General features: G+C 65.4%; 1 protein-coding gene across 29 annotated transcripts in view; it reads left to right on the forward strand.

Moving 5' to 3' along the window:
* The first annotated feature begins 1,521 nt into the window (after positions 1 to 1,521).
* Positions 1,522 to 17,949, forward strand: part of BRSK2 (BR serine/threonine kinase 2) — a 69,405-nt gene continuing 52,977 nt past the window's right edge. For 11 of the 29 annotated variants that reach the window (XR_002812054.2, XR_002812053.2, XR_002812052.2 and 8 more), the window contains exon 1: positions 1,684 to 1,921. Coding sequence is in view for 13 of the 29 variants with exons in the window: in XM_023654818.2 (XP_023510586.1) it covers positions 1,831 to 1,921 (91 nt within the window). In the remaining 16 variants the exon portion in view is untranslated. Of the gene's footprint in view, positions 1,922 to 2,208; positions 2,461 to 2,583; positions 2,751 to 17,949 lie in introns of those variants that run through there. The other 18 variants (XM_023654815.2, XM_023654819.2, XM_023654817.2 and 15 more) reach the window with 12 other exon arrangements.

Genomic DNA, 17,949 nt, shown 5'->3' on the forward strand with positions numbered 1-17,949 from the left:
CTGCACGGACATGGAGAAGACTGAGAAGTGGCCAGAGAGGGAAGAAAAGGCCCCAGGAGCCCAGGGGTGGGGCAGGAGTAGGGAAGTGGGAGTCTTGAGGCCAAGAGTTTTAACTCAGCAGCATCCAGATGAGAATGGCCACGAGGGCTAAACGCTACTGAAGGCACAAGAGAAATGACAAGTCCTGCAGGCTGGGGAGGCCCTGGTGACCGCGGGGGCACCCTTTCAGCAGAGTGAGTGTGGAGGCCATGTCCCCAGTAGGTGCCTCTCCTCCACCACCTGGGCTGGCCACCCCTCCTCTGCCTGCAGATGGCCCTCCCCCGTCTCATGTGCACCCTCGACTGCAGACTCTAACCAGACCTCACTGCCAGAAAATATCTCTAGTCCAAGGTCCCAGAAGCTACTTAAATCCATCTATCCCCCCACCCGCCCCAGCCTGGAGCTGAGCGCCTGTCTGCGGTGGTCTGTTTCATGCTAGGGTCCCCCACAGGCAGGGCCCTGAATGGCCTTGAGCAGCTTTTGAGACCCCAGCACCTAAAGACCCTTAATCCATAACCTTTAACGAGATGAGTGGGATGCAATGGGCGGGGGGACACGCAAGGGCCGAGGGCGGCAGGCAGTTGTTTCGAGGCTGTGTCCTGCCTGAGCTCAGACAGGGGAGAAGGAAACGCGACCAGGCCCTCCCGGTGGGCGTTCCTGAGCGCGCACAGCCCGCCCCAGGGTGGCAGGGCAGGGCTCACACGGAGCGGAGGGAGGGCCTTGCGGCCGGAGTGCAGCGCAGACCCCGAAGGTGACGAGGGTCACCTGCCTCTGGTGACGACCTCTCAGCAGGTGAGACCTGGCTCCGGGAGCTCGCTGCCCAGCCACGTGCGGGAGCGCAGGGGCTCGTGGCCGCCCCCCGGGGTCTGGGCCCGTGCCGGCCGCACCTGTCCCACCCGCGCCCCGCAGCCCCAGCCAGAGGAGCGCGGGACCGGCCCTCCGCCCCTCCCCAGGTGACCTCGCGGAGCAGCCCCCCCACGGGGGTCCGCGTGAGGCCGGCCGCCGGGTGAGCGCCGTGACCCGCGGGGGACACCCGGGACACCCGCCGGAGGAGGGAGCGTCCAGTACGGTCCAGAACGGCAGGGTCACGCCCGGCCACGCGCCCGCAGCGCCGCCGCCCGGCCCCGCCCGGCCCCGCCCGGCCTCGCCCCGAGCCCGCCCCGCCCGGCCCCGCCTCGCCCCGCCTCGCCCCGCCTCCCCGAGTCCAGCTCCCCCCCGCCCAGCGCTCGCCGCCAAGGGGCGGAGAGGTGGGGGGGTGGGTGGCAGGGCGGGCGCCGCTGATTGGTGTTTGCTGCTGATTGGCTGGCACGGGAGCCACTCGCCGCCACCGCCGCTGTCGGCTGCGCTCGTTCGGGCTCGGCTCGACTCGGCTCGGCTCGGCTGCGCTCGTTCGGGCTCGGCTCGGCTCGGCTCGGCTTGGCGGCCCGGCTCGGCTCAGCAGCTCGGCTCGGCTCGGCTGCGCGGCCGCGGACGGACGGGCGGCGTGCGCGGGGGGCGCGGGGCGCGGGCCTCGGCGGCGGCGGCGGCGGCGGCGGCGGCGGCGGCGGCGGCGGAAGCCTGGTCCCCCGCCCGCCGGTCGTCTCCAGAGGCGGAGGCAGCGCCGCGGGCCGGGCCGCAGCGAGCAGAGCGGGCGCGGGGGGCGGCGGCGCGGGGGAGGCGCGGGGGGCGCGGAGCCCGGAGCCGCCGACCCGGGCCAGCGGCGGGCGGACGGACGGACGGACGCGGACGCGCGGCCCCTCCCTGCCGCCGCCGCCCGCCGGGGCGCCCACCCTGCCGGCGCGGCCCGGAGCGATGACATCGACGGGGAAGGACGGCGGGGCGCAGCACGCGCAGTATGTGGGGCCCTACCGGCTGGAGAAGACGCTGGGCAAGGGGCAGACAGGTGCGCGGGCCGGGGACGCGGGGGCGCGGGACACCGAGGAGGCCGGGCACAGGGGCGCGGGGACACGGAGGGGACACGAGGGGACCGGGGTGCAGGGGAGGGCCGGGCGTCCGGGCCCGCCGGGGAGGCCGTGCCGACGGCGCGCCGAGCGGGCCCGGGGGGAGCTGCCCGAGCGGGGGCTGCGGGCCCGGCAACGGCTCCGGCCGGCGGCGCGAACAATGGGCGGCAGGGGCCGGGTGTCATCGCGGGGCCCCCAGGCCGCGCGGCTGCGGTCGCCGGGCGCGGCCCAAGGACACGGGCGCGGACGGGGGCGCACGGCCCGGCCCGGCCAGCGCCCCTCGTCCCCGGTGCAGGTGCATTGTGCGCCCGGGCGCCGGGGCCCATTGTGCCGCGGAGGAGGGGGCCGAGCGGCGCCCATCTGCCGTCTGCCGCGGCCGCGCTAATAGGCGTGCTGCCCGAGCAGCTGCGCCCCGGGCCGCGCGCCCCCGGCCGCGACCCCCAGCTCCCGGCGGCTGGCGAGCAGGGAGGCCGCCTCACAGGTTTGCGAGCCCCCCGGGCCACCCTGACCGGGCCGAGACCTCTCTCCACCGTGGGAGTGGGAGAGCGGCTGGGCCGCTCAGAGGGCTGGACAGCGCCTTTCTCTCCTCCGGCCTCTGCTCGGAATGTCTGCGACACTGCACTCCCCCGGGGGCGGGAGAGGGAGGCTGGTACTGGGCCCGGCCGCGGATCCCAGGCCGCGGCGGATCTCAGGCGGTGGATCCCAGATCGGCCTACGCCTACGGGAGGAGGGGGCTTCCTGGCTCGTCTTGGTTGTCTTTCCGGTGATCAGGTTAGCCGACAGCCCGGTGGCCAGTCCCCTTATCTGGCCGGGCAGGCGTTCTCAGAGTGGCTTTGTGGGAGGCTGGGCTCAGCCATTTTCTTTCTTCTCTCAGGATGGGCCTTTCCTGGCAGCCCCGAGGTCCAGTTGGCACTGACTGCTCTCCCTCCTTCTCTGGGAAGTTCTTAGACCTGGAGCAGGCAGAGGAGCCGAGGAGGGGAGGAGTAGGGTGCGGCAGGGCTGGGCCCACTGCGCTGGTGCAGGGTGGGGGCCAGGAGGGGGCTGCTCTGGCCGGGGATGCTGCAGCCCTCCTCAAGCCCTCCCGGCGTGGCCCGGAGGTGGAGCCCGGAGGTGGTGTTTGGGTAGAAAGTGGGCCAGGGCCCGGCCTCTCCGGGGAGGGCAGCGGCTGTGATGTAACTAAGGCAGAGAGCATGAAGGTGTCTGCGGTGGTGGAGCTCCCCCACTCCCACTCTGGGTAGACAGCCCCGGTGCCAACAGCTGAGGCCCCGAGGGGCCCCTGGCAGTAGGGCAGTGCCATTGGGAGTGGGGGTGGCTTGGTCCCAGGTTCGAGGAGGAGGTGGCAGACAGCCGGTGTTCAACTGACTTCAAAATACACATGTGTCTTGGGAGGAACAACTGTAGTTGGTGAATCCTCAGAGGGGGAGGGGCCTGGGGCAGCAGAATGCGGGAGGCAGTGAAATAATCTAATTATCGTCCCAATAAAATGTTATTATAAGGAAACATCAGTGTGTAAGTGATGACAGCAATGAATTATATGCAGCTCTGTGTGCCAGTCTCCGTGGGTAGGGGCTGGTCTCCGTCCTGTTCATTGAGTTATACTGTCGTACGGTTAATTACAGGAGGTTTCCACTGTAATTAACAGTAATGAATAAAAAGGATGTGCCGTGTGTGTGTGTGTCAACAAGATGCTGCCACGTGATGTTTAGACAACAGCAGCTCTGAGTGCGCACAAACCAGCAGCCTCTCTCCTCCGGCCCCTCTCCCCTTTGAGTGGAATTGGCTCTTGGTCTAGTTGAGGTCCCCTCCTTGGGGATCTGTCCTCCTATGTTCCTTCTGGTCTCGTTGAGTGCTTCGAGCTGCCACACGAGATTCTGAAGATTCCGATGGTGGGAGCACCTGCTTCCCAGGATGGCTGGGGAGGAGGCCGTCCTGATGGCACTCGTCTCTCTGTCCCTACTTTTGAAGGATCATCTGGAGTTTGGTGGCCTTGTGGGACTTCTGGGTGTGTGTGTCCCAGGCCTGGCCACTCGGTTTGCTGGCTAGTCTTCGGCACCAAATGCCAAGAGAGTTGCGATTTCCCAGGCCTGTCCTTTCGCTCCAGAGATAAACGTCTGGCCTTATCTGGGGGCCAGGCTTTCTACCAGGAGACCTTGGTGGAAGAACGTACTGCTGAATTTCTGTGCGCGACCTCCCTCCCTGGACATCCTGTCCTGCTGGTGAGCCTGGGGTGTGGTGGGGCCACATGATTGGCACCTAAGTCCAGCCCAGCTCTCCTCGTCTCCTGGGTAATAGTTCATCTCCGTCCTCCCTGCTCTTCTTCGCTTGTACTCTGCCCAAGTCCTGTGCAGTGGAACCTGCAGTTGGGAGGGAGACCTCCAGGCGGCTGGGTGGTTGCAGCTGGGCCCACATCTGTCTGACCTGGGCACCCTGGTCACTGTGGCCCAAGCCAGGGCCTTTTGGAAGGGGGGACCCCTGCTCTGCCCCAAAATGCTGCCTTTGGGGCATCAGATGCGGGGTCGGGGCTGCTGCCAGGTGTGGAGTGCAGGTGTGGGCAGAGTCGGCTGGCCGCCTCCCTGGTGACTGGCAGTGTCCAGGTGACACTTTCTGCCGCATCTTTTCAGCGGCCAGCGGCTCTCTTTTGCTTGTGCTGCATCACGCTCAGCCAGCGGCTTCCGTCTCTCATGTTGGTGGGGGCTGGTGTGGCTGTGGTCACACAGCCATCTCCCTTCTGCCCGGGCATCTCCTCTGCACAGCTGTCCTCAGCGGCCTGGTGTCGCCTCTGCAGGCAACCCTGGGAGGGCCTCTGCCCTGGCTGCGAGTGGTTTCTGGTCGAGGGATGGGGCCTTCAGGGCCTGCTGGTGGGAGGGTGTCACTGTGCAGGGTGGAGTCCACTGCCAAGGCTCTGGCTTCTTCCTGATCTTGGAAAGGCTTCTTCCTTGGGGGGCGGGTGTCACCCCCGGCGGGTCCAAGCAGGGCAGGAGGGGTGTTGCAAAGGCTGTGTGGCCTTCATCCTTCCAGCCCCCTTAGGAAACAGCAGGGCACAGCCCTGCCCAAACCAGAGCACAGCAAGCCTGGGTGGGATTCAGCTCCTGGAGGCCAGGAGGACCCCCTGGGGGGAAGGAGGATGCCCAGAGGGGAGGGGGAGGACGGCAGGCTCTGTGAGCTGTTCTCGGAGCCAGGTCCACAGCGGGATGTGGAGCCAGCCCTTGGAAGCCTGTCATCCGGTGGGTGGGAGATGAGGGGAGGTGGCTGGGGTGGCGCTTTCAGGTGAGGAGTCGGTCAGGCTAAAGAGGGAAGAGGGGGGTTAGGGGGCCACCCTGCAGCTTATCTGGTGGGGCTCGCAGGCTGGGGGTGGGCCCAGGGAAGAACCTGAGCTGCTTGGCCAAGGGAGCTGGGCTCCCCCAGGTTCTCGAGGGACCTTTAGGAGGGTTAATGTGTGGTGCAAGCCGAGAGGAGTCCTGGGTTAGGGGGAGCTGGGGGGAGGTGGGAACACAGGTGAGAGAGGGCGGGACAGGTGAACTGGGAGGAGAGACAGGTGAGAGAGGGAGAGACAGGTTAGCGGGGCCAGGGGGGACGTGGTGGAGGGAGAGTCTGGTGGACCCTGGGGTGACCCCTGCCCAGAGCTGGAGGGAGCCCAGCTCAGAGCAGGATGGGCAGGCAGAGCCAGAGGCAGAGGTGGGAGGGGAGGGACCTGGGAGCTGGAACATGAAGTGGGTTTTAGAAAGTTGAGCGGAAGAAGGCAGTCTGTGCGCCAGCAGTGGCCACTGTGTTGGCCCTGGAGATGGGGCGGGAGCTGGCCGAGGAGCCGCTGGGGGTGCCAGAGGAGGGGAGAAGGAGTGAGCCTTCCTGCGTGGGTGGAGGTGCTGGGCTTGGGGCAAGGGGCGAAGGTGGACAGCGCAGAGTGGCCACGTGTGGGCTGCTTGTCTGTCTGATGGTCAGGGCCACCAGCGGGCCGCATCAGCCCTTGCTGTGAGTCCAGAGCCTCCGCACTGTGTGCAGCAGGCCACCTCCGTCTGTCTAGCCCGTTTTACAGGCGAGGAAACAGGCTCAGAACCCAGAGGTTTGGTCCAGGGCAGCAGCTCCCTGGGGACAGAGGGAGAGCCACAGTCTGCTCCGTGCACGGGGCTTGGTCTAAAAGTTCCAAGTAGTAGGATCCTATTCTCAGTCACCTATAGGCAGAGCTCTGGGGGGTGTGGGGGGAGCCCCCTCCCATCTCCCCAACCCCTGTGGAGTGGTTGGAAAGGCCTGTGTGGTGTTGCTCGGCACCCCACCAGTGACTGAGCAGGACAGACGCTGCTCCAGTCCCCCTCTGGCGCAGACCCTCCCTCAGGAAGCCCCTCTGCGGGGCTGTCGACAAGGGCACCTCCAAGTAGAGGTTGCCGGGTAATGGGGGTCATGCCCTGGAGGTCAGGCAGTTTCCTGCAGGTAGGGATGGAAGGGACCTGGGGGTGGGCAGAACCCTAGGACCCTGGTCCCAGAGTCCCCTGCCCACGGTGGCCTGCCGTGGCTCTGAACACCTCCGAGTTTTCCCGAGTCCCGCCTGCCTTACCACTGGCAGCGGCGACAGGCTCTGCAGGAACCGGGAGCTGATTGTAGCAGGAAGGGCAGGCCAGGCACAGGGCTCAGCAGGGGCTGAAGTGCAAGGTGAGAAATGGTCTTTGCAGAAGCGGGTGCTTCCCGGGCGTGGCTCTGGCTGGGGGTTTGTCTACATTGTGGGTGTTCCACAGGAAGCATTACGGCCTGGCAGCCCCTCACCCCCAGGGCTCCCAGCATCATGCAGGAACAGCAAGTCATCTGTGGCTTGGCTTCTGCCCTGCCATGTGCCAGGGTGCAGAGTTGTCTCTAGAACCATCTGGGAGCGGGGTGCTCCCAGCTGCATGTGCAGAGGCAAGGCCAGAGCTTGCCCTCACTTCCCGTGACAAGCTTGGCTGACACTGGCCACAGCCCCCAGGCCCTGAGGGGACTCTGTTTCTAACAAATCCTCACACAGCTCTGTAGGTGAAGGCTGCTGGACAGATGACCAATCTGGACTATGCTCGGGGCAGAGAAGCAGAGGGGCCATGGCCTCCAAGGGGCCCTAGGTCTTGCCCCACCCCTGTCCTCCCTGGTGGCCAGGGGCATCCTGATCCCCACTGGAGGCTGATGGGCTTGGCCGTGCGCATGGGGCATGTGTGGCCTGGGGCCTCCAGGGCTGGCCCTCTCTGCACCCCTGCCTCCTGCCCCTTCCTGACCAGCCATCTCAAGGACTGAGTGGAACAGTGAGCACTGTGCTGTAGGACGCTAGGGTCCCCTGCTCCCACCAGCAGCTAGCCATCACTGGCCCGAGGCCTGCTCCTGGACGTGGGCCTGAGCCAGTGTGTGCCTTCCCCGCTTCTCTGCACCTTTCTCTCGCTGTTTCTTTCCCTGGTTTTCACCTCTGGCATTTGTCTGTGGGGTGACCGCTGAGCCTCACGTTGAGGAGAGAGGGAGGTCAAGGAGGAGGGGAGGATTTCGGAGGCAGGTGTGGGCCAGACGGCAGCACCATCCACATCCTCTGCCTGAGCACGAGCCCTGCTCCGTGCTTGGTGCCTTCTGTGTGCCTGGAGCAGACAGACGGGCCCTCCCAGGGCCGAGGCCGGATGCTGAGGAGGCCCGAGTTGGCCACGCTGCCCGTGTCCGTGCACACTGTTGGAGGATCCATGGCTGGTGCTCTCCAGGAGTGATTAGGGCCAACTTCGAGGTCACCCGGTGCTCTGGTTTGGAGAGCACTTGTGCCTTTGAGGCCACCAGACACAGAACCAGCTTCTTTGGGGACTGGGGAGGGTCAGGCTGCCCTGGGGTCCGCCGCCCGGCTGGGTGGCAGTGTCCAGAGAGGAGGTGGCCAGGCACTGTGTCCGCTGACCGCCGCACCTACTGGTATGGGCTCTGCCAGTGGTGTCCCCTGTGGTGGACAGTGTTCCGCAGTCTGGCTCCTTGGAAGGGGGCGCTGGCGGTCTCCAGGACCTCTTGCCACACGTGAGTGAGTGTATGGGGCGACATGCATTTCCAGCCCTTGTGGCGGGAGAAGGGCCTCGCTGTCCGCCTGTGGCCCCAAGTTCTCCCTGCCTGGGCTTGCCTCTCTGGCCACACAACCAGGGCCCATAGCTCTGTGGTGCTTTGGAGCCTCCTGGGGCAGTTCTGTGCTGCTGGTCCTGGAGGCTTAGACCGGGGACAGCCCGCCAGGCCCCTGTACTCAGTAGCTAAGGGATTGGACCCTCAGGTCCTCATCTCTGGGGCGGGCCTTCCCCAGCTTCCATGGGGCTCTGGCATCTGGGAACAATTGGGGACAGATCTGCACGGGGTCCGGGGAGGACAGCAGGCCAGCATCTGTCAGACTGTCAGGTCCATCTGGGGTCTCAGCAGGGGAGAGGGACCCCTCGTTCCTTGGGGTTGGTGGTCTCTAGTGCTGCCCTGGACTCTGCAGGAAGCCCTCTCAGATGTGGAGAGAGCTGGCGTCTCCTGACAGTGGCTGCGATGGAGCCTGCCCCAGTGCCAGGCCTGGTCAGCTCCACTGGTAGCCAGGCCACACAGCACTGGGTGGCAGGCCCAGGGAGGGCTTCCGTGAACCTGGCCCAAAGCCCCGGGTCCTGGCCAGGGATGACCGAGCTGTTCCCAGGCCCATCCGGAGCCTTGCCCCAGGGGTGCTGGCTGGCCAAGCGGGGCTGCCCCAGGCCAGCTGCCTTGGCCTTGGGACAGATGGAGGCGCGGCCGGGGCAGAGGCCGCAGGGACAAAGCAGGGATTGTGTGGGCCCTGAGAGGCAGCCTGGGCCTTGTTCCGCAGCCTCTGAGGGGCCAGTGTTCTGGAGGCGGGCAGCTGGGAGCCCTGCAGGCCGGTGCTCCGCAGGCGCGGCTCAAGAGAGCGGCCCTTTGCTTCCTGCTCATCCTGCGTTCCTCCCTGGGGCCCAGGGGCCTGTGGCTGTGCCCTGGCGTGGCAGCGCCTTTGGGTGGATTGTAAGAGTCTCAAAGGTCCATGCGTGAAGAGCACTGCCCAGCCTCCTGGGGACATCCACTATGGCTGGGGGGGCAGCCCGTGAGGACAGAACCACTTCTCTGGGTGGAGCTGCATCCTCAACTGCGCAGGGGCCTGGGGCTGGTTGCCCCGCCTGAGCCTCCTGCATGCCCTGCCCGTGGGTCTGGCTGAGGGTGAACTGAAGATTCCGGGGCCTGGTGTTTCTGGGCTGGGAGGGGGAGGGCTCCTGGGAGCAGGGCTCATGGCTGGGCCGTGGTGACGGAGGTGCCCCAGGGCACCCGTGACACTGCCACCCACTGTGGGCTCAGGCTGCGCCTGAGGGTCCTGGAGGGCAGGGCTGGCCTCCCTTGCCCCAGAGCAGAGGTGGGAGGGCAGCCTCGATGGCAGCCTGCGTGGCCTGAGTGACGTAGCTGGGGGCTGGGGACACGTCAGGCTGCTGCTCCATCTCAAGGCCGTGGGCGGTTTGTGGGGGCCGCGGGAGGCTGCCCGGCCAGGAATGTGGCATCTGTGAGGGGTGGCTTGGCTGGGGTGCCCCGGGTGACTCCAGAGTTGCTGAGCAGCCACTGGCTTGGGCCAAGGACCAGGATGGGAGGGGGCCGGGGAGGCAGTGCCTGGTGTGTCCCATGTGCTGGGGGGCCAGCCGCCTGGGAACCTGACGGGTCCATCCTTGTGACTGGCTTCCGCCTGGACTGCCACAGTCCATGAGGTCAGAGTAGGGGTGATGCTGGGATGCTAGCTGGGGTGGCCTGGTTGGGGGCTCAGCTGGGCCCTGGTTGGCTGTTTCCCTGGGCAGGAGACCTCTCAGGTGGGCCCAAGCTGAGACAGGAAAGGCGCTGGCCAGAGGAGGTCACTGGGCAGGGCAAGGCACTTACGCTCATCCTGTCTGAAACGTGGGGTCCAGCATCAGATTGGACTCATGTGTCCAGCTTCCTTGGGTGGTGACACTCGCTGCAAGCTGGAGGCGGGGGCATAGGTGGGCAGGAGCAGTCCTGGGTCTGCAGAGACCAGGTGCTGCCCCCTCCCTGGGTGAGGAGCCACAGGCTCTGCTGGTCTTGCTCCCTGACTCCCTCCTCCCGTCTAGCCAAGGGCCTAGGCTGTAGCCTGGGTGGCCCCATTGGGCAGGTTTCCTTCCTGAAATGTAAGGGGCTGGCATTTGGCAGGTGCCCACAGGGTGCAGGGAGCCCCAGGGGGCGAGCGTGGCCTGATGCCTATGGTGAGGGCCTGGAACGCTGCAGCCGTCTCCGCTCTTGGGTGTGTGGCTGGGTGTGCGTGAGGGGCTCGGCGTGCCCTAGGGCTATTCAGACGTGTGGAGTCCGCAGTCAGCCCCATGCAGTCAGGAAAGAGCTGGGCAGGCCGCCCTGTCCAGGCCTGCTCTGCTACCCCTGGGAGTCAGCCAGAGGGCGCCGAGCATTTGTGACTGTCCAGGGCCTCTGGGGCAGCCTGTGTGCAGACCCTCCTGAGGCAGGGCCCCCACGGGGTGTTTGGTGAAGACCCAGACTGCTGTCGGATAGTCGTGTGTCTCCATGCCTCAGTTTCCCTGTTTCGGCTCTGGTGTGATGGGTGACACCACAAGGGAAGGTGCTTGTCGGGGCTGAGCAGGGGGCCTGGCATGGTTGCTGTGGCTAGGGTCACCCTTGGGTCGCATGTGGGCAGAGGTGCCTGAGAGTGGGCACGGCCTGTGCCTGGCCTGTCCGGGGAGCTGTGGGGAGGAGCAGGACAGATGGCCGTCGTGTGCACTCACCCCCTCGGCAGTGGGATTTTGTGGCGCTCTTGTTTGGGGGCGGTGAGTGGGGAGAGCAGATGGGGATTGCGAAGCCAGGCCAGGCCAGCTGCGCCAGGCTGAGGGGCCCTTGGGGGGGCACAGTCCTGGGGGCCTTGAGCTGGTGGCCGCCCTACCCCACAGGCTCTGGACTGGGGAGGGGCTCGTCCTGTCTCTTCCATCTGCACACGATGCCAGGTGCCCTGGACGCGGCCCTGCTCTGCCTGGGTCCCCGTGGGCTGACCTCTCCCGCCCAGCCTTCTGCTGTCTGGCCAGCAGCTTCCTTTGTCCTGGGGGCCCAGCTAGGGTGGGGCCCACGTTGGCTCCTGGAACTGCAGTTGGGGCGGTCGTGGGAACCAGTTTCTCGTTTTCCTCTCATACGGGCAGTCTCGGACATAGCAGTGGAGAGAAGAGTCCCCTGGGCCCCGCAAGCCAGCCCTAGGCTCAGTGACACGTGGCCAGTTTCACTTCACTCCCTCACAACTTGCAGGCAAGTCCCAGACATCGTTTCCCTGGGCCCTGGGTGTGTCCTGGGCTGGGGGCTGCTCCCAGAGGCCCTCACCCTTGGTGTCTAACGTGGCAGGTTGGGTGGGCCTGGGGAATCTGCATTCTGAGCTCTCTAGTGATGCTGATGCTCGCGGGACCCCACTTGGACAGAGAACCGTGCATGGGGTAACCTGTCCCATCCCTCATTCCACCCCTGACCCTGGTGTGATGGCGGTGTGGGACTGGTTCTTCAGTCCATGGGTCCTCGTTGGTTGGTGCTGGTATGGGATGAGGCACAGCAAAATACAGATGTGGCCCTACCTGGGGGCAGCGGGTCCGCTCATTCTGGAAGCTTCCCTGCATGTCTCATGCACAAGGGACTGTCGGGAGCTGGAACGAGAACCAGGCAGCCTGGGACCCCTGCACTGTCTTCCCAGGAGGGCCCCTCACTGGCCCATGCCAGCAGCCAGCAGCCGCCCTGCCCTCCCTTCCCCGAGTCCCCCACATCCTCCGGTGGTGGCCCATCTCTGGGGCATCTTCCTGGGGGGCACGTGGGGATGAGGCTGGGGCAGCTCTCTGGCCACACCCCGACCCAGAGGCGTTCAGGACTAGGAGAGACCCGTCCTATGCCCCGTTCCTGGGGCTGGGGATTGAGGGGCCTGAGTTGGTCCTCCAGCTGGGCTGGTCCCTCTTCCTGGGAAGGCCAGCGGCCTGTGGGCAGGGAGCTGTCCAGTGCGGCTGTGCTGAAGTCTGTAGCTTCTGCTCCCCATGTTAGCAGTTGGTCCTCAAGCCTCTGTTGTAGCTGGCTGGACCTGTGGGAAGGTCTAGGGATCTTTGCAAGTCCGCTCACCTGTCTCCTGGCTGTGGGACTTGGGTTCCGTGCTGACGAAGGGTGGGAGGTAGAAGCTGCCTGGTGCTGAACGTGTTCCATGGCAGCTTGAGTCTCCAGCCCTAGCTGGCGGGCTCCTGGGGGAGACATCAGCTCCCAGTCCCTCCTTGGGCAGAAGGAACGGGTGGCCAGTTCTCCTGGGGCTGCCACTGACTCGCGGGGGGCCAGGGGAAGGCCAGGGCGCCACAGAGCTGTGAGCATGAGTGCCACTATCCTCCACAGCCACTGGCACCAGGGGGCCTTCTCTCACTCTGGGCTGATTCGAGGTGACTTCTCAGGGCAGCCACTGGCATCCCTCTGATGTTTGACTTGTGTCTTCGAGGTGACAGGAGCTGCTGCAGGAAACCCCCCATCTGGGCTCCCTCGGAGACGCCTGCCACCCCGGGTATGGGTGCTCACCCCGAGTGTGCGTGCCCCCACGTGTGGGTGCTCCCTGGGTGTGTGTGCCCCTCCCCCCCGAGTGTGGTTGCCTCCCTGGGTGTGGGTTTCCCCAGGTGTGGGTGCCATTGGGGGCACAAGGCAGCCTAGGAGGCCTTGGCTACCTGGCCCCATGCTCTGGAGGCTGTGGGTGCATCATCAAGGTCCCCTGGGGTGGGATAGGCCGACTGTGAGGGGTCTGGTCCACCCCAGTCAGTTGTGTCCCCTGACTCACTCCTGGGTCCCCTTGTTTCAGGGGACCTGTGGCTGGAGGTGGGTGAAACACAGAAGTTCCTGCAGAATGCTGGGGTGTCTCAGTGGATGGCCTTAGCATGGCCAAGTGGGGAGGCAGCTGTGGGTTGGGCTCTGGGCTGTCACCTCTGAGTCAGAGGTCTGCCTGCCTGAGCTCCCACCTCAGGAGGACAGAGATGTGGATATGAAGGTGATGGGTGCTACTCTCCTGCTGTCCCCACCTTGGGCTGGCCCATGGAGCCCCTCACACACACACGGAGAGTCCTCTGGAGCCTTGGAGACTACACCCGCAGCCCCTCCCTGGCCCTGGGCAATGGGGGGAATTGGGCCTGGACTCGGAAAGCCAGGTCCCCAACCCAGCCCCCCACCAAACCCCCCCCACCCCAAACTGCCATCCTGGGCTAGCTAGTGGGGAGGCCAAGCGGGGATGACTGGAGACAGGAGCCATTTGGAAGGAGCGAGGCCTCAGCAGTAGAGGAGGGAATGTGTGCTGTTGCTGCCGGGGAGGGGGTGGGGCGGCTGCTGGGCTGGACAGAGGGCGAGGGTTAGATACTGGCTTATCTCTAGAGGCGGAGAGCTCGTCTGAGATTGGAGGTTTGCTGACTCTAAGCCCCAAATCCCAAGGGATTTATAACTAATCATAAAGTGGCACAGATAGGGCACCCTCCAGCAGATGCCACAGGCGACGGAGGGCGTTTGCAGACGGACGTGGCTGTGTCAGCCTGGGTGGCAGGACGGATACGCTGGGGGCTTGGCAGGGGTCTGCTGGGTGCGTCCCGTCAGATTCACTTCTAGCATTGCTGCTGGCCCCACGGGGGCACGCGATGTCCTCAGCGTCCCCAGAGAGCTCAGCTGCTGCCCTTGGTGCTGCCCCACGGAGGCAGGGACAGGCCCACATCCGTGTCCCACCCCCGCCCCTGTCCCTCCACCTTGGGGTGCCCAGACCCGTGTCCCACAGCTCACCTTTGGGGTCAGCCACCCACGGGGCCTCTGACATCTGTGTTGCACTGTCCCCTCCACAGTATACACCCTCCTCCGGTGTCCGTGCACTGCCCTGGGGTTTGCAGGAGGGGGAAGTGGAGCCCAGCTGGGTCACTTGAGGGTCAGTGGTTGTCCCCACACCCAGAGACCCAGAGAGGTGGCTGCTCCCCACCCCAAACTACGTTGTCCCTGGTCCATGGGTCACCATGGGGACTATGTCTCTGTCAGGGCAACGCTGATGATGCCCCCAACACGACTGGGGGCAGATGACCACAGGGGAGAAGGCCATGTCCAGGTGAGGGCCTGGGGGAGCAAGCCTGAGGCAGCCAGCACTCTGGGCCTCTGGAGATGCTCAGGGCCTGGCGGGGCCTGGGGGCCTGGGTCCCTGACCTCACAGCCTCACTCTGTCCCTTCCATCCAGGGGGCTGCAGCACCCGAGTCGCTCCAGTCGCGTGGCCTCTGGGCAACAGTCCCACTGTGCCTCAGGTGGCTCACGCAGGTCCCCTGCCACCTGCGGCCTGGCTGGCAGCCCTCTCGATGCTGCTGAGGGAGCTGCTGGTCTCCTGGCCAGTGGACCCGAGGGCCCCTCTTGGAAGCCAGCCGGACTCTGTCCTTACCTGGGCAGAGACTCAATGGGCAGCCAGGGCCTGGGGAGGCCAGCCCTGGGGCCTGTCTCCTAGTCCAGGCTGGGTCTGGGGCTCCAGCTTCCCGCCCCACACCCACTGCAGGAGCCCTGTCACTGAACAGGAGCTGTTGTGTCCCTCAGCAGGACTGCAAAGTGCGGCAGTGGGCCTCTCTGCTGAGGGACGTCCTTGGCATCTCTGCAGCCGACCCTTCAGTGAGCTCTGTGAGAGTCCGTGGGGGAGCCAGGCCGAGGGAGTGGCTGGCAGCCACAGGCATGCTCCCCAGCTATGTCTCAGCATCTCTGCGCTTTCTTGCTGGGCCTTGGGAATTCACCACTTGGGTGAGTCCTGCCGTCCTGGGGGGCTGCAGGCTGGTGCCCATCCCCCCTGGGCCACCTCTTCTCTTGGACACCAAGTGACCTCTATCCTGCAGGAGCCAGCAGCCTCAGAAACAGCATGGGCTGCAAGGTGGAGCCACCAGTTCTGGGCGGGCACAGGGCAGGTGCTGATAGTGTTTGGGGAACATGGGGCGTGCCTCTCCTCTCCCTGCCTGGGAGTCCTGGCCAGCTGGGCAAGAGCAGGACGATGGCAGGTTTCCTGGTGTGTGTGACCTCAGGACAGGTGGCCTCCCAGTGGCATTTGGGTACAGCACTTGATAAACCAGGCCAGCTGACTGACCTGCTGGTTTCCAAGTGGAAAGGAGATGTGTGCGTGTTCTGAGCGCCTCCCTGCAGTGGGTGCTGGGGTGGGACAGGCTCCACGGCCTGGCTCCGGGCTCAGGGGCCAGAGGGTCTGGAGGTCAGGGCAGCAGCCCTGGGGACACGAGCAACAGGCCTGAGGTTGTGTGTTGGCAGGCGTGGCACCTCGGGGGGTGCTGCTCTGCATCCTGTCCGGACATACTCTTATCCTGGGACCTCGTGCTCATTCTCACCGTCTGGGCAGCAGGTCCCCGTGCCTGGCCCCTCTGGCTGCCAGTCGGAGTGCCAGCCCCGAGACGGGGGAGGCCAGCTCTGTGACTGTGGACAGCTCTGTGCGGGTGAGCCTGCTGGAAGCTGTGGGGGAGCTCAGGGACGGATGCTGAGGTGGGAGGATGGGGTGACGTGCGTGGCAGGCGGGTCTCTGCCTCTCTTCTCTCTGTCCTTCCAAGCAAGCTGCCCGCTGCCCACTAAGCAGGTTCTATTATTACCCCACACTGGAGATTACGTCCACGGTGCCCTTCCGGGCCGGGCTCTCCCCTCACTTCCTGCTGGTGTCGTTGGCAGGGTGTGAGGTCTGGCCGTCTGCCGTCTGGGGAGCAGATACCGCTGAGGACCCGGCAGGGTCCGGGTGCCCCCAGGGGGGTTGCTCTCGTCCACCCAGGGCCAGGGCTGCAGCCCAGCCTGGACTAGGCAGGGAGTGGCCCGCACGCTGGCACCCTGCCCTGCCCAGGGCCCCTGACTGGCAGAGCGGAGGGCTGGTCTCCTGGGGAGGAGTGTGGGGCAGGGTGTGACTCTGGCCCCAGCGCCCCTGCCCCATGAGCTCCAGGGAGGGTGGGACACGAGACCCTCCTAATGGTTGGGGAAATCAAGTCAGCAGATAGTTTTTAAATGTGGATTATGTTTTTTTTAAATGCTAAATCCAAATGTGACAGAGTGCAGAGTGGCCAGTGGCCCCCACTCCCCTGCAGAGGCAGTCTCAGTTTCTCATTCTGTCCTGGTGGAAACCCCACATGGGGACAGGAGGTCCCAGCTGCAGACCAGAGAGGGTTTGCCTGCTCTGCAGCAGTCTCTCTGCCCTCCTGTTCCTTCTTCCCCTAGCCCACTGGGCCGCGGGTGCCCACGTGGCTTCCAGCCGACCTAGGCAGCCTCCCAGTCGTGGTGGGCGAAGGGGCTGAGGGCACCTGGGGGCCACAGACTGGTGGGCTCTGCCTTCCTCTGCTTGACCACCGGCCGGCTGGCAGATGCAGGAGCCTCGCCTCGTGTGGCTTCACTGTGTCCTGTGGGGGGGGTGGAGGTGCAACCAGGTTGCTGGTGGTAGCTGGGAAGCAGGTAGGGATGGAGAGCACCTGGCCTCTGGAGTCTGGTCCGATGGCTCCTGCACTGTGGGGAGGCCTGGAGGCTTATAGGGAGTATTTCCACACCTAGCTTAGTTTGTGAGCAACTATGGGGTCTGGCTCCGTGCCTGAGGGCCCCCCACGCCCAGCAGGTGTGTGTGGATGGGGCTTTGCCTGCCCACTGGAGAGGCAGCAGGTGTCTGTGTTGGTGTGTCTGTGCGTGATGACAGCCCGGGACTCCCTTGGGCTTCCCAGGGCAGGCATCCCGACCTCGTCACCACGGCAACCCCATCACTATCCCTGGGGCCTGGCAGATGTGGGGCAGGAAGAAACCAGGCTGCGCACTCTGCTGGGCGGGTGGGTGGGCAGGCGGGGGTCCTCGTCTGCTACTGGGGCCCCGCTGGGGTCTGGACCACAGCCTTCCCACCTCTCCTGGTGACCCTCTCCACCTCCCCCCACCAGGCACTTGGTCACTGACTGAATCGCTCCTGCTGGCCGCCACCGCCCTGTCCCTCCATTGTCTGCCCCACCCTCCACCCCCACACGACCCTGGGGCTGGACGGCTGCTGGCCAGGGTGCTGCCGCCAGCAGCGGCCCCTCCGGTCATTCAGGGTGTCCTCCTGGAGTCCAGCCTCCTCGCATTTGGGGGCTCCTCATGTGGCGGACCCGACCCTTCTGTCACGGTGGCCCATGTGCCTGGGCCCTCTCTGCCTGCTCCCACAAGCCTCTGGACCCCTCTTCTTCTTTTGCCAGATTGAATTACTGAATAGTTACTGGATTCACTCGAAATGGTTCACTGAGCTCAGCAGTGAATAGAAAACCCAGTTAATAAAAATCTCATGTGGTCCTCCACCACGGTGGGAACTGGAGACACGGTCGCTGCTCACCTGCCTCCGAGAGCCTCGCCCCCGGGAAGGGTGTCCCAGAACGGAGCAGGCGGAGGTTCTGGGCAGGGACGGCACAAAGGGGGCCCAGGAAGGGCCAGGCCAGCTCTTTGCTATCTCTTCACCCTATGCACCCCCAGAACTGACAGCTTCACTTCTCTCGTGCTCCCAGACGAGGCTGCAATTCCCTTGGGCATCCCGCCCACAGGGCTGTGGCCAGAGTGGATGGGCCCTGTGGGCTGGAGGAGGGGAATCCCCAAGTGCTGGTGCTACCTGCCATGTCTGGCTGAGGGGCTTCCCTGGCTCTCGGGTCCGATGTCTGTACATCTGGGGTTCTTGTCCTTAGGACATGGGGCTGAGTACATAGCAGGTGGATGCTCCTCAGGTACACTGGCTGGGCAGGTGGGCTTCCCTGGGCTGAGGGAGGCTTGGGTGGGCCCTGCTGCATCTGGCGGAGCCCCGGCCTGGAGGTGGGAATGGCCATGTCCGTGCTCTTCAAGTTGGCCAGGCAACTGTTGCCGAGGGCAGAGTGTCCACCCTCCTGTTTGGGGTCCACACTGGGCCAAGAGGAAGCCAGGTGGGGTGGGGGAGGGGGTGAGGGGTGCCCTGTTGCATCATGTCACACACCTGTTGGTCTCTGGTTGCCTCTTGTTGCCATG

This window comes from Equus caballus, chromosome 12, assembly GCF_041296265.1.
Source record: "Equus caballus isolate H_3958 breed thoroughbred chromosome 12, TB-T2T, whole genome shotgun sequence".
Taxonomy (NCBI): Eukaryota; Metazoa; Chordata; class Mammalia; order Perissodactyla; family Equidae; genus Equus; species Equus caballus.